General features: G+C 39.3%; 1 protein-coding gene and 1 long non-coding RNA gene across 6 annotated transcripts in view; one reads left to right on the forward strand and one right to left on the reverse strand.

Moving 5' to 3' along the window:
- Window positions 1–27,500, forward strand: part of atrnl1a (attractin-like 1a) — a 342,376-nt gene that overhangs the window by 213,519 nt on the left and 101,357 nt on the right. Inside the window, exon 28 of one of the 3 annotated variants that reach the window (XM_039621672.1) lies at window positions 11,638–12,277. The exons of the other annotated variants lie outside the window; for them this stretch is intronic. Within the exon in view, the coding sequence (XP_039477606.1) occupies window positions 11,638–11,790 (153 nt within the window). The 3' untranslated portion in view covers window positions 11,791–12,277. Of the gene's footprint in view, window positions 1–11,637; window positions 12,278–27,500 lie in introns of those variants that run through there. 3 annotated transcript variants of the gene reach the window in all.
- LOC120443315 lies at window positions 19,654–20,669 on the reverse strand. 3 transcript variants are annotated; one of them, XR_005615337.1, is made up of 4 exons: window positions 20,628–20,669; window positions 20,045–20,104; window positions 19,861–19,951; window positions 19,654–19,695 (listed from the first exon to the last, which is right to left on the reverse strand). It is a non-coding gene; the product is annotated as an uncharacterized LOC120443315 (long non-coding RNA). The 3 variants fall into 3 exon arrangements; XR_005615338.1 differs by lacking the exon at window positions 20,628–20,669 and adding an exon at window positions 20,272–20,290; XR_005615336.1 differs by lacking the exon at window positions 20,628–20,669 and having other exon boundaries at window positions 20,045–20,212.

Genomic DNA, 27,500 nt, shown 5'->3' on the forward strand with positions numbered 1-27,500 from the left:
CGTTTTCCTCCCGTCGTTATTTACAGTGCAGTTATATAAAATAAATTACTTCTTTAAGCACATTGTTAAATCAGAAAATTCTAATAGAATTAAAGTGCAGCATTGAAAGTATCATGGAACAGCCATAATTTTTACAGCTAGTAGTGCAAGAAGTTACTGTCTACCACATGTATATAAGCAATGCATTCATTGTTTTTACTAAAAAGTTGGGGATTTTCTGTAATACACAACCTCAATACCGACCTTAATCTGAAAAACGACAGATACAGTTCTAAGCTTCGCAAACTCAGTTTGGCTTCAGAAAGAAAACAAGCAGAAAATTAACCATGCTAATCAATAGCGCTGATTTCTTTCTTTTTATGATTTCTTGGTGTTGATGTATTTAGTGTCAACCTGATTATTAGAGAGATAAACTGCTGCTCCTTATGGGAAAGGATGGATAGTACAGCCATGTTTATCTAATGTAAATTTTACATTATATGAACTACAAGCTGTTTGCTGAGCTGTTTGTGTGAGCCTTGTTGTAACAGGAATCCACTCAGTGGTCAATTCATTGGATACACTTTTTAATCTACCAATTAATGCAAACATCTCATCAGCCAATCACATGGTAGCAGCTTAATACATTTAAGCATGTAGACACGGTCAAGGTGAACTGCTGAACTTCAAACTAAGCATGAAAGTGGGAAGGTGATTTGTTATTTAAGTGACTTTGAACATGGCGTCGTTGTTTCCAGACAGGCTGGTCTAATTGTTTTAGAAACACACAACCACCTCTAGGGTTTAATAGTTTGAAAAAGAGAAAACAATCCAGTTCTCCTTCTTGATGCCAGAGTTTAGAAAAGAATGCCCCAACTGCTTTGAGCTGAAAGGAAGGCAACATGAACTCGAATAAACACTTCTTACATCCAAGCTACCAGGTCAATATGGACCAAAATTTCTGAGGAATCTTTTATCACGTTGTTGAAGTTAAATAGCATGGTGTACCTAATAAAACTGATACAATGAATATAGCTACTTTTTCCTCTAGATGAATTGATGCATTTGAGCCTCGTGTTGGTGTGAGTGCTCGTGACAGTGTGCCCACCTCCCATTATGCTACCGGTCTGCTGACATCACTCAGGACTTCCATATGATATGGGTGTGATATAGATGTGAATATGCATATTTCAAAGAGAATTTTCTGACATCTTTCAACACATCAGCACATCTTTGTTTATAACCACCTTTTTAAATGATCAGGATTTATTGTCACTTAACATAAAAAGAATTTGTGAACTGAGCCGTAATATAAAGATATTAAAAGTGTCAAGTCTGTCAGGTTGTAATACTAGAAAAAAAAAGTCTCTTTCTAGCTTTTCTGTAGTGTGAAGTATCATCTGTTCATTGCTCTCTCCCTCTCTCTGCTGCGCTCTCCAGAGAGCTGGTCTAGTGGGGAACCACAGCAGAAGGTGAAAATGGGATCTCTTCACCGTTAATTATGGATCACAACCAGCCACGAGACTACAGAGAAAACTGGATATTAATAGAACCGCAGCTTTATGTTAATTGCTTTTTTCTCATACTTGTTTTTTATTACCAACAATCATTTTTGGATATGAGATCAAACAATCAAAAGCTACTTTGAAATTCTAATGCTGATGCGCAGAGACAAGCTGCGCACCATGTCTCTGGTTTTCCCTAATAGGGTTGCTCCTCTGAAGAGTGAGTGTGTGTGTGTGTGTGTGTGTGTGTGTGTGTGTCTGTAGTGTGTGGATTTTTTGAAATCCACCACAGCTGATGCTGCCTCGCAGCTAGATAAATTAGTCAAATAAAAATGAAAAGCTAGAAAGATGGCCAGCCAGAAGGACAAGATTAAGGTCTTCTCTGCACCGCTGACACTTTTGCAGATGCCTTTTTTTAATCATTCTCTTTTTAAACTCTTATTTGGCCTCATCAGAAAAAGCAGAACTTTGTTATATGAATCTGTATGAACACTCTTATAGTGGAAACAATATTTGTGGGACGATGCCTTGATAAGATCCTGGATTTGGTGATTCTAAATTGACCATGGCTCATGGTTATGTCCCTCCATGTGTTAGCCCTGCAACAGACTGACAGCCTGTCTGGGGTGTACCCTGCGTCTTGCCCTATGATACCTGATAGGCTCACATTTTAACATATTTGGGCAAGAAAGTTACATGGCAACACCCTCCTCCACTCGCCTAAAGCTAGGAAAAGTATCTGACTAATGTTACATGCTTTTTGTTATGTTTAATAATAATAATACTTCTAATAATAATATTAACTCAGATTTGTATAGCACTTTTCAAGAAACCCAAGGACACTTTCTAAAAAAAAAGAGAAAAGAAAAAAAACTTCAGGGCCTTGATCAAAAGCTGAGATTTGAGTAGTTGTGAAAAAGTCCTGTAAAGCTAGAAGAGGGTTCCAGGGAGTGGGGGCTGATGATTCTGTCCCCAAATGTACAGAAAACTTGGGTGAGGTTTGTAGCATCTGACACTGTGTGTATGGTGTATGAGGAAGGAGGTCAAACATGTAGTGAAGGGCAGTGTTGGGTAAGTTACTTTAAATTAGTAACTTAGTTACATTACTAGTTACTTCTCTAAAAAAGTAACTCAGTTACTTCAAGTTACTCGTTACTTTCAAAGTAACTAGTTACTAGGGAAAGTAACTTTGGTTTTACTCAGAATTCTCTTGTTAATGTGTTGCTTCCGTAACTGGATACCCAGCCAGACTGCCAGTCTTCTAGCTTGCTTACTTGCCACAAGTGCACTGTGCCACCTACCAACAGAAAGGAAAAGATAATGTGCACATTTCCACGAGAGAAATCCCACGCCTGGACCGTCGTTGACCGCCGCCATGATTCTAGCCTGCTTTTACATCCAACACAAAAACTGCAGTCGTGGTGCTTTTGATTGTACTCAGAACTTGGAAATTCTGCCTTCTGAATAGGAAGATGTAGGTAACACCAGACTGCAGATGAGCTGCATACAGAGCTGGACTGGGACAAAAAAAAAAAATCGTCCCGGGCATTTTGACTAGAGACCGCCCGCCATTATAGGAAAAATCATAAAGCCTTTGAATGAAAACAAACACTGTTGTGACAGTGATGTACACTGTTCTGATGGTATATATGTATCAATCTATCAATCGTTTGTTGTAAGACTCAGATAATTATTTTTTTTAAAAGCGAGACATTTTAAATGAGAATAATAAAGAAAAGTATTTCCTTGTCCCCCTTTCCCCTGTTAATGCCCTACCTGGACCCCTGGCAACACTTTGCTAGACCCGCCCCTGCACAGTTACCAGCTGTCAGCTACTTAGAAAAGGATCCTGGTGTTATTTGTCTCTCAGAAACAGTTTATAACTTCCTTCAACTCATTCATGTCACCTAAAAGGTAAACCTGTTTCTACATCACCTGTTCAGCTCTGATGATTCAGTAAGGACCTCTCCTGGTTTCATCTGCATGTTTCCCTCTCACCAGATAACCAAACCGATATCATGACCAGCAGCTTTACAGCTGTGGCTCCAGCAAACATCAGCTGATACTAGAAATTAATATTAAATAAATTCTAACAACAGCTGATCAAGCTTAAACGTGCTGCTGTTGTTTAACGCGACATCCGCTGGTTTCCTCTTTCTGGCGCAAAGTGGGCGATAAATAAACAAGAGAGAAAAGCCGATCAGCTGATCATTGATCAGTTTCGTGATTGAAGTAGAAACAGGAGAGAGAATGAGAGAAGAAGAGGCAGCTGTGCAGCTTCAGCTTTGTGTCTTTTTCATTGTAGCTGAAGTCCGGGACAAACTGTGTTGCTTTTCACCTCAGTACAAAACGCATAATATTTTCTCTGAATACCAGACGATTCTGTTTTTTAGGGGACGGTTGGCAACTCTAATAATTAACCGTATGAACAAAATAAAGTTCAACATCAGTAACATAGCACCCACCCAGCTGTATAGAAACTCCGTCATGCTAGCTAGCACGCAGTACGAAAATGTCAGCATACCGAAAATAAACTCCACCTAAACTTGGTTTATATCTGACTCAGATAGACTGCAGGTCATAACTTCTTACCTGAAGTTCAGTTCACCTGACACTCGGACCGGCGGCCGCTTCGGGTCTCTCCTCTTGCCTCCCTTTTCCTTCATCCACCTGCTGGCCTCCACCACTTGCTAATGTTATTGAATCTGCGGAAGCTCCGCGATATCCACCACACGAAGTAACGAGTAACGAGCCTATCTAAATCCCAGTAACGAGTAACGCGTTCCTGGTTTTGGCATAATAACTAGTTACCGTGCTCGTTACCACAATAATAACGTAGTTACTGTAACGCGTTACTTAATAACGCGTTAGTCCCAACACTGGTGAAGGGTATGATAAGGGAGAAGAAGGATCTTGTAAATGATGTGTGAGTTAACTGGGAGCAAGTGAAGAGTTACCAGGGGTGATATGTTACCAGAGTGCAGGTTAGATGTCTGGCAGTTTTGGGCTACTGAGGTCTGTCCAGGGCTTTGCTGTGGATCCCGAACAGGACGCCATTGCAGTTATCCAGTGGGGTGGTAACAAAGGCATCGAGTGTCTCTGCTACAAAGTCAATAAGTGATGGATGAAGTCAGTGATGCTCATTTATTGGAAAAAAAACTGCTTTACTGACATATTTCATACGAGCCTGGAATGCAAAACTCCTGCAGATGCTGAGGTGCTACAACCGTCAGTGTTGAGGAATAGAATTCCAGCCTTCGAGTAGGATAGAGTAGGGCCCGGGGGGCCACAACCAGGAGTTCTGTTTTACTACTGTTGAGCTTGTGCTGAAGATTATAAAATTGGAGTAATTCTCAAGTGGCTATAGAAGAACTGCAGTTTTCTACATTCCTACCTTGGCTTCATTTTTCAGCCCAGATTTGAACGTTTGCTAAAAGCAAGTCATAAAATGTCCTACGGTCTTTACTCCAAGTCATCAAACACCAGTTTAACACTCGGTTATGTTGTGAATGTTCTGATGTAACATCTGTGGCTCTCTTCTAATGAAGTTGTGTTTTAATACTGTGAAGCCACGCCCTATTCTAAGTTGATAAACAAGACACAATTTCTCAAATATTAAAGTGTAAATTTACATTTTATAGCTGTGTTCTTTGCAGCATTTAAACTATCATCAAAACAAACTGTCAAAAACCAGCTTTTCAGCTGCCGATTCACATAATTATCTGATGTTATGATGATTTAGTTGCTGGCTTTATACTTCTAATACAGGTTAAAACAAACTTTAATATACGATTCAATTGAAAGTCAATTTTTACTGAGTGTTTAAGCTGGAAATCAATAGAATATTACAAAATAACCATTTTTAATTAACGTGAAACCTTTTTGAATAAGTCTGTCTCCCATGTTGTTTTTATGATGATGTTAAAAGTCTGCCTGCACATTCTGTGCATCTGTCTCGCTACTGTATAAAACACTGATTCTCACTTAGTTTATTTATTTACTTGGTAGAGTTTTTGTTTTTTTTAAATTCACATCCCAGACAGATGTTGTCACTTGTCTTCGCTGATAAGTTATCCTGAAGACTTTATTACTTTGCAGCACAGCCGGTTTCTGCTTCTGAATCTGAGCATCGCTCTCCCTCTGGCTGACGGCGCCCCCTGACCTCTGCAGTCTTCACCACTATTACAGCGGCTCCACCTCTCACATTAATTTTCTTAAATTAGATGTTTGCACTCCCCTTGCATGAGGCAATTAACATATTGTGTCATTTTTCCTCTACACTCATTAAGGAATTATACTCTGAGATGCTCCACTCCAAATTACAGGAGGGTGAGAATTCTGTGCATAATGAAGAAGAAGCAAGCTTGATTAAATTTAAGTTTTGAGGCTGTTTTGTTTGTTTAGAACTTGTCAGTGCTGCACTGCAACCAGCAAGCTGGCTTATGGAGCTAATTATGCTGCTGTAAATGCTTTCCTGAGGTCTCTTACTGTCTAATTTCAATGGCGAGATGATGAGTCAAAGGTGCTTAAGCTAATTTTAATGACAAGATTGTGTCAATATTATGGCGCTGTGAGCCAGAAGCCATTTATTACCAAAGTAAGTAAGTCAAGTTTAAAATATAATAAGCAAACTTAATTTTTTTAATAAAGCTTAGAATTAGATTATATTGCTTGGAGAGTTTTTTTAATTTCAAAATAAAGGCTCTTGTTTTTTTTCCCCCTCTTCTCCTTTTTATTAAAACTGTTGGGTTTCCACGATTCTGCAGAGGTGATGTTATGCTCTGATTGCTCAGTCCTTGGCTGCAACACACTCCAATCTGCAGTTGGAGAGATTAGCCTGTCTGGACCACTGAATGCCAAATCACTTGTGTATGGGTGCCGTTTTTTTGTTTTTTTTTTGTTTTTCCTCTGTGTGTGTTGGTGCTACACAGCATGTACATGTGTTTGTGTGTCCTATTATTTAGTTGGCATTAATCGAGGTGGCAGATTAGTAGAAGAGATTTAATGTGGCCAAGCATGGCTGGATGTCTGCGGATGACCGCTGTTTAAACAAATCCAAGGGACGAGAGGAGAGCGTAGACAAACACATGCACGCACCATGACCAGCCACCATGCAGCCTGTGCTTAACCTCCAAACGTAGTCATCCCGACTGTTGCATTTACGAGCTGGCCAAGTCGCAAGTGTACAAACACAGCATACAGAGAAAATAATGGGAGTTAATTTACTCTCTATTCATCTATTTATGGATAGTTATTTATGAATTAGGCAAACATTAAAAATATTTTTTTAAAAGATGAATGAATCAAAAAAAGAAAGGAGAGTGAGGTCTAGGCATCCCTCCTTGTTCTGCTGCCCCCACCTCTCGGACCCGATGGAGGATTGAGGTGTATTCAATGGAAAGCATTTTTTATTTATTTGGTTAGTCTTTAAATTGAGCCGTGTATTTGTGCGCTACTGATTCTGGCATTTTCAGGTCTCTACACTTTTTGAAGCCACTCAATCAACAGAAAGCAAAATGACATCCTGACATTTTCACTATTGCAATGCTGGAAAAGCATTCGACCTTTAAATGTATTTATTTAAATATTTTCCTACCCATGAAGTGTTGCATTTTAAAAAAAAAACATGTACTGTGCGTGATATGTGGCTTTTTGAGTCCTGCCCTAAAATAAAAGTTAGCTTGTATTCATTTAAAACTGCAAAGCCTGATGCACATTACTGTATAGATAGACTTTACACACACCCACTGTGCATATGTTGCTGATTTATCTTACACATAGGGAGCATTCTTGCTGTTGATAGTACAGTGTGTTGTCTACCACCTTTCCACCTTTGATATATATTCGGGCTGGATTTTGCAAACATTTGTTATTTTGTGGCAATCATGTCAGATCTTCCTGTTTGCCTAAAGGATTGTCGAGTCATCCTTCGCTCCTTCTTTGAAATATGGTGCTTCTTTGTTTGTGAACGCAGAATGAGCCATATGTGAACAGGATTCATAAATGCTGCTCATGGCGTCTCTGGGTTGAAGCTCAATTAAAAGGGCTGAAGCAAAGTGGGAAACTGTTTAATGGTCAGATGAATGGGAATTTGAAATTCCTTAGGAAATGAGATGGGGTGGATCAGTACTTATGGAATTAGTAGCTTGCACATCTGGAAAAGCACCATCAGTGCTGAAAGACATATGCAGATTTACAGCATCAAATGCTTCCATCTAGGTAAGGCCTTGCATATTTCAGCAAGACAATGCTAACTGCATATTGCAGCTATTACAAGAGCATGGCTTCATAGAGAGAAGACCAGGTCATGAACTGACCTGCCTGCAGTCCAGACCTTTAAAACTTTTGGCACCGCACGGTATGAAAAACACAAAAAGGCGGTGAATACGACAGCATCAAGGGTGCACCCTGCCTCTCACCCCATTTCTCTCCCAATATGAACTTTTCCTGTAGATGTTTCTTTATAGTACCACTTGCTTTTCCAGCCTTTTGTTACTCCATGTGATGCAATCATATCTAAAATGAGCTAATATTATTCTTAAATTGATATTTTTGGTACTAACAGTCTTAAAAACTGTCAACAGAGGTCAAATATTTCTCAACTAGTGCTCATGTTATGTTTACTCACTTGTCGCCGATTAAAAAAAAATGTAAAAGCAGGCAATATGATAAATGTTAATGATGCTTCACTGCTATCAGTGCAAGCCAGGTGACCACTGTCACTGTCAGAGACCCCGATTAGCTTGAAGGTGTTCAGAGAGTGGTTTAGGAGCACCGCACAGCCACCAGCAAACTTCAAAAGCACCGAAACGTGAGAGACGATGGGGGAGAGGTGCGAGGAAAGGGGTGGGGAGAGAGAGACAGAGGGAGAGAGTGGAGTGTTTTGAGGGACACAACAAGGACATCTCCCCGGAGCCATATGGTGGTGGAGATGGTTTTATACGGTTGTGTTTGTCTGCCTGTTCCGTTTAAGATTTTTACCGGAAAGTGCCTCAGGCCAGCCGTCTGTAATAATATAACTCCCTCCCTCTGCTTCCCTCTCCTTCTTTTTTTTTTTTTGTGTGGTCTCTTTGTCTCTGCTGCCGTCCTAAAAGTCTGTCCGCCACACAAAGCATTTTGATTGATGGCTGCTGTTGACTCTGGGTGGGCGTGGGTGGTCGGGCTCATATAAATAACTCCAGCCTAAACCAGCGACTTGACTCCTGGACTTTAACTCTGCCCTCTGCTTCTTTGCCCTGTGCACGTCTGCATGGACAGACTGATATTTTATTAGCAGTTTCTCTGTGACTTTTTTCCATTTATTTGTATTCCAGACTGAATACAACAAGTTAACATGATCATATGCTTGCATATATTTGAATAAGTGTAGCCTAATTATTAGGAAAGCATGTAACCCTTATATGTTTAATGATATATTTTCTAGTATTGAGAAAAGTTTAACATTAGCAGAGTTTTGACTACATCCCAGGAGAAACCCGAGTATAAACTGAAGCTTATCATTGTCTTTTTCACTTTATAATTCCCTGACAAAAACTGAAGGTGCTTTGCATTTTGTGTCAGTGAATTATAAACTGATTGTGGTCAGATTGTGGTAGGACAAAGCATGTGCCAGGTATGAATGGACGTCATTGTGTGAACAATGTGATCTTATAAAAGAAAAACTACCTGTCAGTAAAACTACTTGGACTAATTATAGATTTACCACACTTGGCTTGAAGCAAAGAAAGATGGTTTCAATTAAAACCTGTTCTGTCTTGTGACTCCAATCAGCATAAAGGTATTCCAATGGGGTTGAGAGGTGGAGGTGCAGTAAGTCACTATTTTATCAGCCACGAGTGTGCTGTTGGTTTTTCTAATCCCTAAACCTAACCAAGGAAAAATGGCAAATTAGCTTGGGTAAAAGACCGAAAGTTGAGGCACACAACGATGTGTGCCGCTGGTAAAATTTCTGGGCTGACTTTCCTCATAACAGCCATCCCTCAAGATTTTCTCCATTTAAAGCAATGCATGGTCAGGGATTGTAACATCTAGTCCTTTTACTGATTCTGTTTGGGAGCTTTGTTTTTATGTCATTTTTCACTTTTTACCCTCAGTTTTATTCGCTGGTAAAGTTTAGGCACGGAAAAGCTGGACTGCTTTATATTGTAAGATAAAGACCCAAAAATAATACAGAGAAAACTACAACAGTCAAACCTTTTGCCCAAGCACTTGGTGACAGTGGAGAGGAAAAACCCATTTTAACAGGAAGAAACCTCTGGCAGAACCGGGCTTAGGGAGGGGCAGCCAGCTGCCGTGACCAGTTTGGCGTGTAGTGAGTGAAAAAGGTGACTAAAGAAGGAAAACTCATGGGAAGCCCCCCAGCAGCCTAAGCCTATAGCAGCCTAACTAAGGGAGGATTCAGGGTCACCTTACCTTGCCCTAACTATACACTTTGTCAAAAAGGGAAGTTTTAAGCCTAATCTTAAACATAGAGAGGGTGTCTGTCGCCCAAATCTAAACTGGGAGCTGGTTGAAGAGAAGAGGGCCTGAAAGCTGAAGGCTCTGCCTCCCATTCTACTTTTAAATACTCTGGGAACAACAAGCAAGCCTGCAGTCTGGGGTGATGCAGTACTGTGAGGTCTTTAAGATTAGATGGGGCCTGATTATTAAAGACCTTGTATGTGATGAGCAGGATTTAACAGTGAGCCAATGAAGAGAAGCCAATATGGGAGAAATATGCTCCCTCTTTTGTGGATTCCCAGCTCTTGTCACTCTAACCAGCATCATCTTAAATGTAAAGTAATGTCTACAACCCTTGATGTAGTCTAGATTTAGCCAGTTCAGCAAACACACAAGAAAATCCTGATTTATAGATTCAGTATCTGATTTTAATTTTCTAAAATGAATGAGGACATTACATGTCTATAAATTTTCACTTGCTGAGCAGTCACCTTTGAAAATAATCTCTCCTCTTCCTGTGCTTCTTACATTTTTCTCCATCTATCAGTGTCGCACATTAACGTTTTTTTATTTTTACTCAGTGAATAACACAGTATCTGTACATTTACAGACACGATTTCTGACAAATGGCATACAGTAGGAAGAGTTTGTGTGTTTGGGGATATTTACCGAGTCCTTTGAAATTAGTATTGAACGCTGTTTGAGATCATACCAGCATACTTTAACTCCTGACTTTTATATATGCCCAAAATATAAACATGCATCACAGATAATTGTGTCATTTTAGCACATTTGACTGAGAGTTAAATGCAGTTACTAAATATTAGTCAGGCCTTTTTGCAGTGGTAAAATGTTGCACATTTCTTCCTTGATTCAATTTTAAATTGATTAAAGGAAGAAAAATTGTTATAAAAAACAATAAATCAAATTTTAAATATATTTAGGTTTTATTTATATTTTATTAAATAGCTGAATGTAATACACTAATATAAAGGAGGAAGGAAGAAAAATGTTAATACTTTTTATCTTCATTGTTTAGTTTATTCCATGTCCCTATTGCCAGTCTTGGCAGCCGGGGATCGGTCCGCCAGGGCCTCCGCTCCTGGCCGCCGCCCGACACACATTGCACCCGACCCCTATGGCGCCTCCTGCGGGTGGTGGGCCTCATGGGAGGATGGGCCCATGTCTCCTCTTCGGGCTGTGCCCGGCCGGGCCCCATGGACTAAGGCCCGGCCACAGGACGCCGCTGGGCACCCTCCCGGGCCTGGCTCCAGGGCGGGGCCCCGGTAACCCTATCCCGGGCAGGGTAAACTGTTCCCTCGATGTTCTTTTCATACGGGTCTTCTGACAAGGATGCCCCCTGGGCGCCTCCTGGGTGAGGTGTTCCGGGCATGTCCCACCGGGAGGAGGCCCCGGGGCAGACCCAGGACGCGCTGGAGAGATTATATCTCGGCTGGCCTGGGAACGCCTTGGTGTTCCCCGGATGAGCTGGAGGAGGTGGCTGGGGAGAGGGAGGTCTGGGCTTCTCTGCTTAGGCTGCTGCCCCCGCGACCCGACTTCGGATAAAGCGGATGAGGATGGATGGATGGATGGATGTTTAGTTTATCTTAAAATGGATTTTCAGTTTTGCACCTATTCTGAGAAGTACAGCTGTTCTGTCGGGTGTACTAAGACGTAAAAGTTTGTAAAAAGAACAATTCTATGCCATTTACAGGATGGGCAAGATCATGACATGAGTGACCGGTGTGCTGCTGGAGTCATCATTCCACCCATCCAGGCCCCTCTGGAGCCACAGTTCCTGGCTGAAGGAAGCTGTCAGTCCTCTGACTCCCTCTCTGAACAATTAGAGAGACCTTTAATGGGCTAAAACTAACAATGTGCACATAAATGCATCAGCACAACATGGTGTCTGGATAGTAGTTAAAGTGAAAAGTTATTTCATATGATCTGGATCAGTTATCTGAGTCTGATAATTATGTATAAGAGTAAAAAAACATGTTTTACAATCTTAGACAAATTATTCTTTGTCACAGGAAAGAAAGAAAACTCTCTTTTTCTCTTAATGTCACAGGTTTATAACAGCAAATATAATCTCTTGTCATTATAAGCAGTTAGTTAAAGATTCTCAAGTCACTTTCATCTGTAAAGCATACAGTTTATTGCATGCACTATTATGTAAAATAAAATCAGATCAGTAACATTGGCTGTTGTTACTGCAGCTTATATAGCACAGTGGGTTTTAAGTTCAAGACACCTAATGTCGTATTTGATTTTTTAAAAATATATCATCAGGAACAACCAGAAAAAAAACATTAATTTTGTAAATAATGTATTTCTATAAATAAAATCCAAATGTGAGCAATTTCTTTAGTCATCTCTCTGTTGATATATTTGTTTACAAATATATTGGTCCTATAATATTTGCAGTAATGCATTAGGAAAATCTAATATTACATACAATGCACCAAGATTACCGTAAAAGGATGATGAGGTTTGTGCCTTAGCAGGGTTGTAATGACAGACGGGCTCAAGTGTTTTTGTTGATTGAGCTTCTTGATAAATGGACTGGTTCTTATATAGTGCTTTTCTTCTCTACCTGAGCTCTCAGTGCTTTGTACTACATGCGTAATGCATTGGAAAGCTAAATGGGTTAGTGTCTTGCCCAAGGATATTTGGCATGCAGACTGGAGTAGTCAGGTATCAAACCACCAACCTCCTGATTAGTAAACCTGCTCCTCCTCCTGAGCTACAGCCACCCCGATCTCTGTTCATGTCTTCATTGATCTCTTCATCAACAGAGGTGCACGTGTCATCCTGACCTGTGTTGCAAAAATCTAATCAGAATATATCATTACAAAATCAGCAAACAGCTACCTAGTTCATGAGTTTAGAACATCAATTCCATGTGACCCTCCACTTTGTTAAGGATATTCGAAACAGCTCAATTACATTATTCAAAAAACATTAAAAAAGAAATGCAAACAACTCCAGAAAAGGGCGCTGGTGTTATCAATCCTCATTTTCATTATATACATAATAAAACTGGAAATTCAAGCTGAAAATATTTTATGTTTATCACGTTAACACTCATAATAGAAATAGAATTTTTTTGTGTTATTCACAGGTTGTAGGCAGGCAGTTTAGTGCAGCATAACCTGTTTTTTTTTTGCAGCTCTGTGATAAAGTTTACAGTGATGCATTAAGTTCGACTGGCTAAATCTAGACTGACCTTAATGTCAAAAGCAGTAGATATTAGTTTATATTTATGATGATGCTGGTTAGATTCACTCACTTAATTTCATCTTTTATACTACCTTTATAGTATCTGTGGGTTGGATAATCAGCCATGCAACTCATGTTACATGTGCTTATTTCTTTTTGAATGCAGCTGGCTAAATCTACGGTGAGCAGTGAATACTGGAGCAGCACAGATCAGCTGATCGCACCCTACTAGTAAAAAATCTACTGGAGCTCGCTAAACAAGTTTTTTCCTGAGTGATCCTTTACCTGGGAAGGTTACCCCACCTACAAACTGATATGGTTCACATTGTATCCTCTGAGCTGCTCGATTTTACATGTTGAGCACACGTGGAAAATGAAGACAAGAAGCAAAACCTGTTTTGAGTTTAAATTATAAGATGCTACCACTGCAGTAGAGCCCGCAATCTATAAGCTGCATCCCAGTATACAGCGCCAGTGTGGGCGTGCAAGTTCTGGGATGTGTTGCTAAACATATCTTTGTACTAACGTAATCCTTGTCGTATCATAAGCCAGTGGACAATGATGATCCTAATCCAGCTCAAAGAAGCTTTTCATAAACAGGATGCTCACATGCACTCACACACGCATGCAGAGCGGTGCTTCAGCAGCAGAACTTGGAATACAAACTGAATGAAAGCTTTGAAATGTGCCTCCATAATTTTAGGATCACAATTTTGAAATGAGTTTTTTACCCATTGTGTGTCCTCACATTTCAATACTTTGAGGATGCTTTTAAGTACCTGATTATTGAAAAATGTACCTGCTATAACAGAAATTCAAAAGCAGTATTTATTGTTTTGGTGAAAAGTTCAACACACTATCGATACAAGGTTCAAATTCTTAAAGATTCAATTTAAATCAAAATTGCTCCCAATGCATAGATGCCATTAAACAAACAAGCAAACTTTGAGCCAATGCTCATTTCAAGAAATCAACAGTCAGCACGTCGCATGTGAAAGTCAGAGCTTTCAATCAGCATCCGGCAGCAGCTCAGTGAAAGTTTCTGTCAGATCCATAACTAGATTCAGGGAGAACTTGAACCATGAAGATGACTTTCCATATTCTTAAGGTGATGCTTACAGTACAGATTTCAGAAGCACTTATCAAATCATAATTTTCTTATGTTTTAAAACAAGACTGAGAGATCTGTGATTTCATCAAGTCTCTACTCCCATTATGGCTTCTTGTTCTGACCCACTGAGGAACATATTTTATATGAGGGGATATTCTGGGCATGCCAATCATTTCTGAGAAGTGATTGTTTAACCCAGTAGTGGGCAGTTCATTTTCCCATGGGGGCCACATGAGAAGCTGGCACTGTTGTGGAATACTGCACCAATAAACTTAGAGATATAAGGTAAAACTAATATTGGGCAGTATTGAGTTCAGCTTACTGGCATGGTCCTGCAAAACGGTCTCGGTTTCTCATCCGGCCCCTCTGGACAATGAACTGCCCACCGCTGGTTTAAATGCAGCATGAGTCATTGAACAGGGGCTTTTTCCATATTTGTATTTGGCATATATTGGAAAATGCCTTTTGTTTTTTGTTTTCATTATCTCCCATCACACCACAAGTCTTGGTGCTCAATTCTTATGAATTACTCAGATCTCACTTTTTGTTTATCTGTGAGCTTTATTCTTTAGATGTGGCCAGTATTCAGGACGCCAGCGGGGAACTGCTCCTGGAACTTGTGTGTCAAAACGGTGCCGCGTGCGTCACGCTTTTACGCAGGAGTAAATATGCAGGCGGCTGAACTCAGCATTTACGGTTTCATTTACGAGATCATGTGCAGTGAAGGGAAGGGAATTTGTGAGGGGATGACAAAGAGGATACAGATTGTGATGTGGAAAGAATCATAACGACATTAAGGTCAGCCAAGTGACGTTTCGGTCGCATGTGGAAACAGGGGGGACGAAATCAGACGTGTCGACGAATCAGGACCACAAATGGACAGAATTGAAAAGATCATATTCAGCGTGATTGGGACCAATCACACTGTCATGAAAAAACAGATCTGGATCACATATAAATAAAACATGCATGATTTGGGCCACTCTTGCCTGCAGTGTCGACTTAGCCCTTGAAGTCTATAAAAGAAAAAGAGGGCAGGTGCGGGATTACAAACCAAAATAGCAATGTACAAATATATAAGCATCCCTCGTTTCAGCTTTTAATAAATGATTTAAAATGTTTTTCCCAGAAGGAAACGTGCTTCAGTTTGAATGTACTGCACAGTTTAACATATCTACACTCATTACACAAAACAAGCTCTGTCTTAACTATCTATGACTCTGTCAGTTCTGTTTAAAACCTAATGAAGCTTTTTTTTTCCTCTCTCTCTCGCTCTCTCTGTCTGAACATGGCGATGATTCCTTGAGTGCAGAACAATCTCAGTCCAATTAGCTGCTCGCACGAGAAATTCATCCTACAGGGAAGTGGAGCTGATGCTTTCTCAGCGATGTTGATTTGTTTAGGGAAGCAGATTAAACCGATTCTCACTTGAACCTAACTTCATTTCATATACCTGAACAAATATCATGCTGAATATGGGGGAGCTCTTTTTCTTTTTTCTTTTTTTTTTGAATTAGTGGAAGCCAAATTGCTTGTCGGGATTCAATTAGAGACTGTACACACACAAAACAATAATGAGGTAAATCTACAGAGAGAGTGGTTTGCATAACACTGCACAGCCTGAGTGTAAAGTGTTTTATACTCTTCTGTTAACCCTCGAATGCAGTAATAGTCACTGTTGTTGTCTTTAGTGAAGGCATGTCACTTAGTAAGGACACCAATGTCAACATCATCATCCTTCTGGTAGACGAGGGTGTGTGCACAATTGTGTTAAACCAGACTGACTGTAATGAGAAATTTAAGTCACTGTTCAGTGACAAAGATACTTATCAGCCCTACAGATTATACATAAGCTAAGCTACACCAAGTCTGTGTGGTTTACCGAAATAGGCTGCACCTTTGAAATCCATTGCTAGTGTGATCAGTTGTCAGGCAGGTCAAAACACCACATTCAGAACACCTTGGATTTTATGGTGCAGGATGTCATTGTGGAGGCAGATGAAACACTGGTCTTAATTCACAAGAAATTACAGGATGACCTCAGCAATGGAGACACCCTGAACAGCGACCAAGTGTGTCTGCTCTCTGAACTGTTTACAGTCCACATGGGTGTCCCACAGGTTCCCCACTTTTACCTATTGTGGCTAACTTGTATCTACACTGTAAAAAAAAAACTGTCAAATTTACGGTAAAATACCGGCAGCTGTGGTAGCCAGGAATATACCGTGAAAAAAATGTGGGATCTGTAAAAGACAATACGGTATACTGGTTTTGTAACCCTAAATTTTAAGGTAGACAACGTATTATTTTACCAAAATCATGATAGAAAAAAAACAAATATATTTGTCAATTATACAGCAATTTAATGTAAAAATGCAACTTTCCATAGCTTTTACGGATATTTGCAGTAAAAAAAAAAGTTATAATATAATAATATTTACAGTAATTTGTTGTTAATTTAACAGTAATAGGATAGACCCTATTATTGTAAATAACTGTAAAAATAACAGAAATATGTTAAACCTTATTAAAACCTTTGACAGTAAAAACACAGTGAAATTGTATAACAAATTACAGCATTTTATTTTGACCAGATACATTTTACGGTAAATTCCTGGCAACCACAGCTGCCGGTATTTTACCGCTAAAAATACAGTACAATATGAGGAACATAAATGGTTTACCGTACATTTTACATTTGCAACCGCTAAATATAGAAAAATCTAAAGATGCTCATATATAACCAAGGTAGTGAATATTACTGATAAACAATGAGAAAATTTGACATACCATTTGAAAACAGACTAAACATATCATTTTCTCTATTCCTACAAAACAGCATAGATCTTGAGAATACAGCATGTGTCCATATATATGGCTGGTAATCCATGGAGGAATGAATAAACATGAAACAAAATATTACCTGCCCCTGACCTATCAACAGTAATGAGTCACTGGGTCCTGCCTTGGTGAAGGAAAGGACTCAGTGGAGTTTCTAATGCGCATGGTGTCGAAGATACAAGCTCTGCAGGAGTACTTCAATGTCCATCAGGAGTTCACTTTGGACTGGCAGGATCCCTCTGCAGCAAAAAATGGACAAAGTTTGATCAGTGCTTGAGCAAAATGCACAGAAATGAACAAAACGTGCTGCCAAAAACAGATCTAATGATAAATGATTTCTTAAGTGTAAAATATACAGTTCTTAAAGGATAGCTATTGTCAAAATGCAACCTGGGCTGGGTTTTTTTTTTTTTTAACTGTAAACGAGACAAACATATATCTAAAAGCATAATTACGACAAACGAGCCGCTTTTGAGATTGACCGTGATTTTGTTTTGTGGTCAATAGCCAGTGAATGGGAATACTAGGGGGCGGGGCATAAATTTGAGCGCATCAAAATCGATACAGTAAAAAAAAAAAAAAACAGCCCAGGTTGCGTTTTTGGCAATAGTTATCCTTAAATCTACTTATGTAAAAGTGATACATACAGGGAGTGCAGAATTATTAGGCAAATGAGTATTTTGTCCACATCATCCTCTTCATGCATGTTGTCTTACTCCAAGCTGTATAGGCTCGAAAGCCTACTACCAATTAAGCATATTAGGTGATGTGCATCTCTGTAATGAGAAGGGGTGTGGTCTAATGACATCAACACCCTATATCAGGTGTGCATAATTATTAGGCAACTTCTTTTCCTTTGGCAAAATGGATCAAAAGAAGGACTTGACAGGCTCAGAAAAGTCAAAAATAGTGAGATATCTTGCAGAGGGATGCAGCAGTCTTAAAATTGCAAAGCTTCTGAAGCGTGATCATCGAAAAATCAAGCGCTTCATTCAAAATAGTCAACAGGGTCGCAAGAAGCGTGTGGAAAACCAAGGCGCAAAATAACTGCCCATGAACTGAGAAAAGTCAAGCGTGCAGCTGCCAAGATGCCACTTGCCACCAGTTTGGCCATATTTCAGAGCTGCAACATCACTGGAGTGCCCAAAAGCACAAGGTGTGCAATACTCAGAGACATGGCCAAGGTAAGAAAGGCTGAAAGACGACCACCACTGAACAAGACACACAAGCTGAAACGTCAAGACTGGGCCAAGAAATATCTCAAGACTGATTTTTCTAAGGTTTTATGGACTGATGAAATGAGAGTGAGTCTTGATGGGCCAGATGGATGGGCCCGTGGCTGGATTGGTAAGGGCAGAGAGCTCCAGTCCGACTCAGACGCCAGCAAGGTGGAGGTGGAGTACTGGTTTGGGCTGGTATCATCAAAGATGAGCTTGTGGGGCCTTTTCGGGTTGAGGATGGAGTCAAGCTCAACTCCCAGTCCTACTGCCAGTTTCTGGAAGACACCTTCTTCAAGCAGTGGTACAGGAAGAAGTCTGCATCCTTCAAGAAAAACATGATTTTCATGCAGGACAATGCTCCATCACACGCGTCCAAGTACTCCACAGCGTGGCTGGCAAGAAAGGGTATAAAAGAAGAAAAACTAATGACATGGCCTCCTTGTTCACCTGATCTGAACCCCATTGAGAACCTGTGGTCCATCATCAAATGTGAGATTTACAAGGAGGAAAACAGTACACCTCTCTGAACAGTGTCTGGGAGGCTGTGGTTGCTGCTGCACTAATGTTGATGGTGAACAGATCAAAACACTGACAGAATCCATGGATGGCAGGCTTTTGAGTGTCCTTGCAAAGAAAGGTGGCTATATTGGTCGCTGATTTGTTTTTGTTTTGTTTTTGAATGTCAGAAAATGTATCTTTGTGAATGTGGAGATGTTATATTGGTTTCACTGGTAAAAATAAATCATTGAAATGGGTATATATTTGTTTTTGTTAAGTTGCCTAATAATTCTGCACAGTAATAGTCACCTGCACACACAGATATCCCCTAAAATAGCTAAAACTAAAACAAACTGAAAACTACTTCCAAAAACATTCAGCTTTGATATTAATGAGTTTTTTGGGTTCATTGAGAACATGGTTGTTGTTCAATAATAAAATTATTCCTCAAAAATACAACTTGCCTAATAATTCTGCACTCCTGTAGACAACGCAGCCCTAATCACAATCATAATTTGTTGGAAAACGTATTTAAGTTTCCTATTGATTTATCATAGAACTTGAAGTTAATGGCTGAATGCATGGTGATGAGACCTATCATTCAATCTACATTTTATAGCGTATGAAACTGCTCACCTGGACATGAACCTGAGCTCGGCTGATTAAGATTAGTGTCTCCTGTCCATCTTTCTTTAGCAAAACTTGAATAATACCACTGCTTACCTCTTATTGAATCTTTGGGTGCAGACTTAATTGAAGAGCCTCGTATAAAGAGGCAGGGTGTGATGTTTAGGGAAACCAAAGAATACAGGCGCCATCATTTCTGCCAGAAGACTCATGGGTGCAACGAAGCTTTCATTGTGGACTGGCTAGATACCTTCTGCATTCAGAAAGAAAACAAGAAGGGCATACACCATAAACAATAATAACTGACAAAAATAATGAGACAAGAAATTAAAGTAACAAAATAAGTGCAAATGAAGTTTCCTGTGTTGCAGTGTAGCTGAATGTTTTTCAACAATTTGATTTACAGTAAAACACATACCAAATATTTCCAGCCAAGGTTTGTTTCAATCTTCAGCATGTTTTTCCTGCCATTGTCTTGAAACTGTTTCATCTGTCCCTCTCATTTGATGCTGTTTACAAAACAAAACAGCAATATTGTAAAGGGAAAAAGGAAAATGAATTTAATGGAAAAAAAGAAAAAAGATTATGACCTGAAATCTCACCATTTCCTGAGAGTCACAGGTCCTTTGAGTATCCTTATGGTTTCTGCTCAAATTCAGTGTCTGAAAAGGGCAGGAACAAAACAAACCTTTTTAATCATAAAGAGAGAGTTCTGACACTGACGTTCACACATCGCCATTGCACATGTAAACGAAGAAACCACCGCCACACCAGTGACATGGGTGGGGGCAGAGTGTCTTCGGTAAAATGAGCCTTAAACGCGCCATACCTGGTGTATGTCTGCTTGCAGCCTGCTTCAATACACCGAAAGAAACAACGTGGCTCATTCCAATGCAGTTTACAATGAAGCACGTAGCCCCTTGATGACTGAACTACCTTACCACAGAAATTACAGGTTAACATAACTCCATGTACTTTGGTAATTCCTCCTAGCAAAATTAAGCACGCCAAACACAGAAACTAATCCAGAGCAATGCTTCCTCGCAACAGTAATGCTAACTCAACTCACAAATGCTAACTAAATTCACAACCTCACTCATAAAAAAACGAACTGCTAAAATTATCTATAAACGCTGGGCTGGTGGATTTTTATAACAGAGATAACTTGAAGTTGCATGTACTCACCTCACCTCGAACTAATTGTAAGCTGCCAGGATGTCTACAAATTCAAGATGCTGTGGTCCAAGCAGCAATAAATGGCGCTAATATACGAGTTCAAAACTGTGTCCGTTAGCGAAGCCAACTTGAGTCTCCTGCATGAAAAAAAGAGCGGTTGGCACACAGCTCAGCAGCGCCCGCGCTATTGGTCATTTTCAGGTGACGCCATCCCGCAATGTAATGTCGCTCTTTGTTTCTTTAGGAGGTGGTTCAATTTGATCAGAAGTCACGTCTGCAGACCGCTGCAGCCACATCTTGCCTTGCTTCCCCTTTTTGGTGAAATGGTTCGCTCATACTGCACAATGTTGCTACCAGAATTTTTTTTTTTCTCTGCAATTCGAACGTAAAACGTCTGTACACAGTTTACCAGCAGTTTAGCTACCAATCAACAGCGATCACACAAACTCAAAATTTAAGGCGGACCCACTTAAGGTGGTCTGATAATATGGCGTGAAACACAACAACATAAAGTTGTTTTAAAATAATAATTAAAAAAGATTATTGAAATCAATTTTATTCACAACTAGAGATGGCACGATACCACTTTTTTATGTCCGATACCGATACCGATATCATAAATTTGGATATCTGCCGATACCGATATGAATCCGATATAGTGTGTTTTAATCAATAAAACTGTTTTTTGAATATCTTGCTGCATTTTGTATAAGTTCATACTCAAGTTTAAATAAACAATAACACTAAAGCTATTCTGTTATACCTGTATGTAAAAAATACACTGCACCCAAAATATTTCATAGTTCAGCAACACTGATCAATCTAATAAACTTAATCCTCCCTATTCTGGTATTTTAAAGAGTACTTAGCAGAAATATTAAGCAACCTAACTAATAGGGTTGCAAACTCCCAGCAAAAAAAAATAGGAACCACCCCCACCCTCCACCTCATGATGCTTAATCGATGTAATCAACTTTAATTTGATGCAGGGTGAAAAAAAAATGCACAGAAATAAATTATTTTTCAAGAATAATTAAATAGATTCAACATCTTTCTTCAACAGAATTGCAGAATTCACAGATGGTACCTTCTCAAAGAAAAAGTACTATAGCTTACTAGGGTATATTAGACTTAACAGTTACTATATACAGTAATGGACTTCTATACATTTTACATCAGATTAAAACTTTGGGTGTAAGATTCAGATAATTATTTATTAAAAGCTAGGCATTTTAAATGAGAATAAGAAAGAAAAGTATGTCTTTGTGCCCCTTTTCCCTGTTCATGCCCTATCGCCCCCCTGGCTACACTTTGCTAGATCCGCCCCTGCACAGTTACCAGCAGTCAGCTACGTAGAAAAGGATCCTGGTGTAGAAAGTAATATTAAATACATTCTAACAACAGCTTATCAAGCTTAAACGTGCTGCTGTTGTTCAGCCGCTGGTTTCCTCTTTCTGGTGCAAAGTGGGCCAAAACAAAGAAGAGAGAGGGACTCGCGACAGAAAAGCCGATCAGCTGATCGTTAAGCAGTTTCACGATTGAAGTAGCGGCAGGAAGGTGAGGGAGAGAGAGGCAGTCGCTCCATATATCGGTTGTTAAGCTTAACATGGGAACACTTTACAAACATTCAGAGATGAACTTACACACTTGCTTTACTTCTCTCTGGGATAACTTCCTCGGAGATGAAATGCTGGTTTGGTAGTGAGGCTACAAATACACACAGCCCTCTATCACCTGACACATACTGCTCCGACGCTACGGTTATGAGCCGAGTTACGCCGTGTAGCAAGTTTTGTGAGGTGTTTTTTTTGATATTTAATGGATCGGATTACATTTTTTATTTCTCTCCGATATCCGATCCAGTAATTTAGGTCAGTATCGGACCGATACCGATACGTAATATCGGATCGGTCCATCTCTATTCACAACCATAAACTTTATTTTTAACATCTTCTTTTGCTGTTGATTTTTTTTATCAGAAGGTTAACAATGATATACTGCAGGCCTAACTTTTAATCTGTATATCAGTATCTGAATTTTAAAATAAAAAAAAATACTATCAATTTTATTGTCTTTCACTGCTGATATTTGCTTTTTTTGCTTTTTTTTTTTTTAATGGTATTTACTGGTTGTATTATTACGGTGGACCCTATTGTTTAACATCTTGCTTCTGTAAAATGAATGTTTTTGTTTGCTTAAAATCTACAGCTTTAAACTGTGAATTCCAATGTGCACAACCCGAAAAGATGTAGTTTTACTCAAATAATACCGTAAAATCTAAGTTTTTCAGACATTTTCAACATTACAATATTTAATTGTAAAATGTATGCATATTTATTTGTTTTCACAGACAGTATTTATAATTTCAACATTTTATCACAGTAAAAAACAAAGTTTTATCCAGTCTCACAATTAACGGTTAGTCAATCTATTTAATACAGTAAAAGGAAGTTTTTGGTTTTACACTCCATTACCGTTGGAATTTGACGGTGTTTTGCTGTATATTTTACTGACTTTTTTTACAGTGTAGAGGAAGTAGAGAAGTTAGCCCTGATATCCTATTCTGGAACAGCACAGCGCCATTGGTTCAAGTATGTGGATGAAACCTGGGTGAAAATCTAATCTCAGGAAGTACCACAATTCACAGATCACATTAACCCAGTGGACAAATACATCAGGTTCACCAGCGAGTATATGAAAGATAACAGGCTAGCATTCTGGGACTATGAAACTGCCATCAGCAATAGGGGATATTTGAAAGTTGATGTGTGTTGTAAACCAACACACCATCTCTGTAGACAAAGTTGCCAGGGAAGCACAAGAAGATCATATCAAAGAGCCTTTAGTAAATGTGGTTATCCCGGCTGGGCATTCATCAAAGCTCGGGAGATGCCGAATGAGCCAACTGATCCAGGAAAGAAGGACGACTGCTTTCTATATGAAAACCAGTGACGATCCCTTTGAGTATCAGAACAGCTGAAAGGAATTTTTTCAAGGCACAGCATCTCTTTCAAACCCCCAAAACATCCATGGATTCAGTCTTCAAGCACAAACAGAGAAATATAGTGTAGTAAATTAAGTGCCCAGAGGATTGCTTTAATCATACATTGGGGAAACACAACAAACTGTTGCAAAGCTATAAAACACAGAAGAGCTACTTCATCAGGCCAGAACTTTGCGACCATTTTATACCTACAGGCTAGACCAGTATTTCAGTGATGAGGATGTGCACATCCTAGATAGGGAGGGGCGCCGGTTTGAGTGGTGCAAGGCAGCCATCTGTGTGAAAAGGGAATGACCATCTCTGAACCATGAGGGAGTCTAATACCTGATTTATACTACTGCAGCTAATCTAAATCATAACTTATGACATAACCGAGAACCCATCCACGTAACCTGACTTCTCCTCCCGAGAAATGCCACTAGTTGTTGGGTCCACGCAGCCCACAATAACTGAATGCCGTGGAAGGAGTTTCTGATTACATTGCAAGTTACAACGTGAATTTCCTGCAAAAGTCTAAATCAGGCATAAAAGTACATCTGTTACCATCTTACAGTGCTGTGATTGCAGCTATTCCCCATCTCTATGTGAACAGTATGGATCACTAGTCATGACAGTTTGCATATTAACAATCAATAACATGAGCTAAGGACCGATTGGTAGGTAAAGGTGCTAGTTTTAGTCGTTATGCTGTTGTACTGTTTATAAGGTCGGGGAAACTTGGAGTCACCTGAGACTGTAGAAGTCACTTGGTTAAAATGTTTCTCCCAGTGAAAAGTCCCAGAATCAGCTTTCTTTGGTTTCCTTTCCTGGATTACTGAGCATGCATCAAAACATATGTTTGTATGTAAGTATGTAGGTAGAAAAATAATGCAGGACAGGGGCACTGGCACGTCAAACGCAAGCTTTACGCAACATGTCCTGTCATATTGCTGCTAACTGTCCAAGAACAAACATCTCCTCTGTATAAGAAAATGATTTTCAAGTGACAAAGCTCGTGTTCGATCTATAGTCATCAAAAAAAAAAAAGATAATAACACGTTTAAAAGCTCTAGTAATGCAAATAATTTTTATTGCAGCATTTTTCTGGGTACATTCCACAGATGCAGTATACCAGAGAACAGGGAAACAGAGAGTCTCATGCAAAACCAAAGCACTGGGACATATTAAAGAAGCATGCTTTGACAGCTATGATGTTTTCAACATGAATATGTATCTTGAATTCTGCGGGTAAAGTGTTACATATTAAATAAATTAAACATTATCGGGGCTGTATGATCTAGTTAGAGACCTGCTGAATGTGGTTTAATTTCCTTCTGTTGTTACACTCTGTCCACTGTGCTTGCTCCAGAGGCCGTCTGCAGGACTCAAATGAGATTTGCATTTTCCTTTTTCAGCTGAGTTTTCCTTTGTGACTTAAAGAACTTTGTAGTCTGAGGTACAGTCACATTGCAGCGAGATGCACTGGTGAATAGACTGAGAGACCTGGTGATTATTAAAAGTTTCACAGCTCTGTCCCCGGGGCATTTGGCCCATCATCTGTGTGTATTTGTATTTTGCAACATTTTTGACTCACTCACAAAAGACTGATTTGATTTACCTCAAATTCATGAATGCTCTCATTCCACCATCTGTGTGTGTTGAGCGCTGAGTAATCGCAAGAGAAAAATCAGGCATATTCAGTGATGTCAAAACATTTAAAATTACAAATTTTGCATCCATTTCATGTCAACAGTTACATCTCAGACTGCAAATAGCAGTGATCCGTGCCAGCAGTTCAGCAGTGACTTCATAGATTAACTTATCAGCCTGAGAGAAGAAATTAATCAGTCAAATCAAACCTCCTGCAGTCTGAAGGAAAAGGAAAAGCTGCAGACACCCACTCCATGATGCATAAACACAGGTCAGGCTGAAATTACTGTTCACTCAGAAAAAAATAATGCCACCACAAGTCTAATGGTAGATTAATCCTGGAGAAAAACGTTGTCCGTAGTTTTCTCCAGCATTTCTCTTTAGCTAGCCAAGTGTCTGAAACATTAGCATCTCTTTGGTTCAAAACTGTGTTTAGTTTTGTTTTTTTCAAACTGGCCTGAAAAAGTACCTGAAAAGAAGTGAAAAAATGCAATTGCAAACTTAATTACAGTAAAATTCTAAGTGATTTAAGATGATGTCACTACTGAATAACTTCCATTTGCACCACGTCTGATTGTAACACTTGTAACAGACACAGACACACACGGGGCATCAGGGTTTAAGAGTGTTTTCTTCCTGCCAGCCCAGCAAGAAAACACAGCCAGCAGCATAGCAACAAGTACCTAACAGCGTACATCTGCACAGAGACATCCACATAAATACTCGCACTTTCCATTTAAGACGCCCGGAGTGACTCCACTACCAGGAAGACAATTAGAGCCTCTAATCAGAGCCTGTGATCGGAGCGCAGCATCTCGCTTTCCTCCCGCTCTCTACCTCGTGCTTGCGCTCCTTCAGTGTACTCTCCTGTTTCTCGCTTTCATTAGATTAGACGTGGAAAAGAACATACAGACCAGAGTTTGCACTTAAATGTATGATTCATAAAGGCTGGAACGACAATTACAGAAATCATTTCATGAAACAAACAATGCAGTTTCTCTGTAAACATATTGTTTGTATCTACCCAGTTAAAGACAGTGCACCAACACATCAGACAGTTTTTATTGTAGGCTTCTTTTCTCTGAAGAACATTTTTCTTTGAATATCTTTTTTACTCTTTCAGACAATAAGATTTCATGGATCTCTTGTTCAGTCATGCAGTCTATATATTTTGAATTTAGGTATGAAATATGCCTGCAGAGATGCATTTAAAATTCAGCTTTCTTATGTTTTTTCCACTTAAGCTGATGTTAGACTGTAAAACGTGTTTAATCAATGGTAAGGTCAACTCTAAGTATTCCTCATTAAACATAGCTAAATGTCACCAGGGGGAAATGAGGAAGTACCTACTGTAGGTTCACCTCTGCTTTACAACTTTTTCCTCATGTTCGCAGTTCACCTTAAGTGAATGAATTTGTCTGTTTATTAGTATTTTTTTTGTGAGCGCTGATTAGATGAAAAAAAAAAATCTGTGTCTGGTGGGAATTTTATTTTTGTAACATCAGTGACATGCTTTAAAATTACTTAAATAAATATAGTGAACAACTGTACATGATATGTGGTATTGTTGAGGAAGGACTGCATAACAAATGTGATACAAAGAAATTTGAGACTATTTTTACTCCTGGTGTATGGCTCATTGTTATTGATGCTTCTCTGTATATATTTGTTCTAAGCTGCCTGGCGTATGTGTGTGCACTGCACTTATGAGACTTCAGAACTCATGCATATTCAAATTTGCATACATTAAAAATGCATATAATTTTAAACAATTCAGGCAGCAAGAGAGCGATAAGACAACATAAACTCACTGATAGCTGCTTATATACAAGTGCACTTTGTTTTAACCACCAGTATCTGACACTGAGTGTTTTTTGCCCTTTATACACACAGATTGACCGATTGAGCTTCTAATGTCTGGATAAATAGGTTCATCGTGATTCTGAGCATGTCGGTGCAAATTTCACTAACCTCAGATAGAAAATTCATATTCTCAGCTTTATTTATTTACTTATTTTTTTGTCAAAGCCACTGGTGTCTCATAGATGTGCACACTGTGTCCTTTGGTTTTTCATGGCAGGTTTAATGCAATAGTGAGATAGATCTTGCTCCCAACTCATTAAATATGATTAAAGACCCCTTGGAGGCACATTTAAACACGTGATATAAACAAATCTTTACAAAAAGCATGGTTATATTGTGAAGGAGCTTATTTTTATTGTTGCTGGCGACTTCAACCACACCAACTT

This window comes from Oreochromis aureus, linkage group 13 (assembly GCF_013358895.1).
Source record: "Oreochromis aureus strain Israel breed Guangdong linkage group 13, ZZ_aureus, whole genome shotgun sequence".
NCBI classification, from domain to species: Eukaryota; Metazoa; Chordata; class Actinopteri; order Cichliformes; family Cichlidae; genus Oreochromis; species Oreochromis aureus.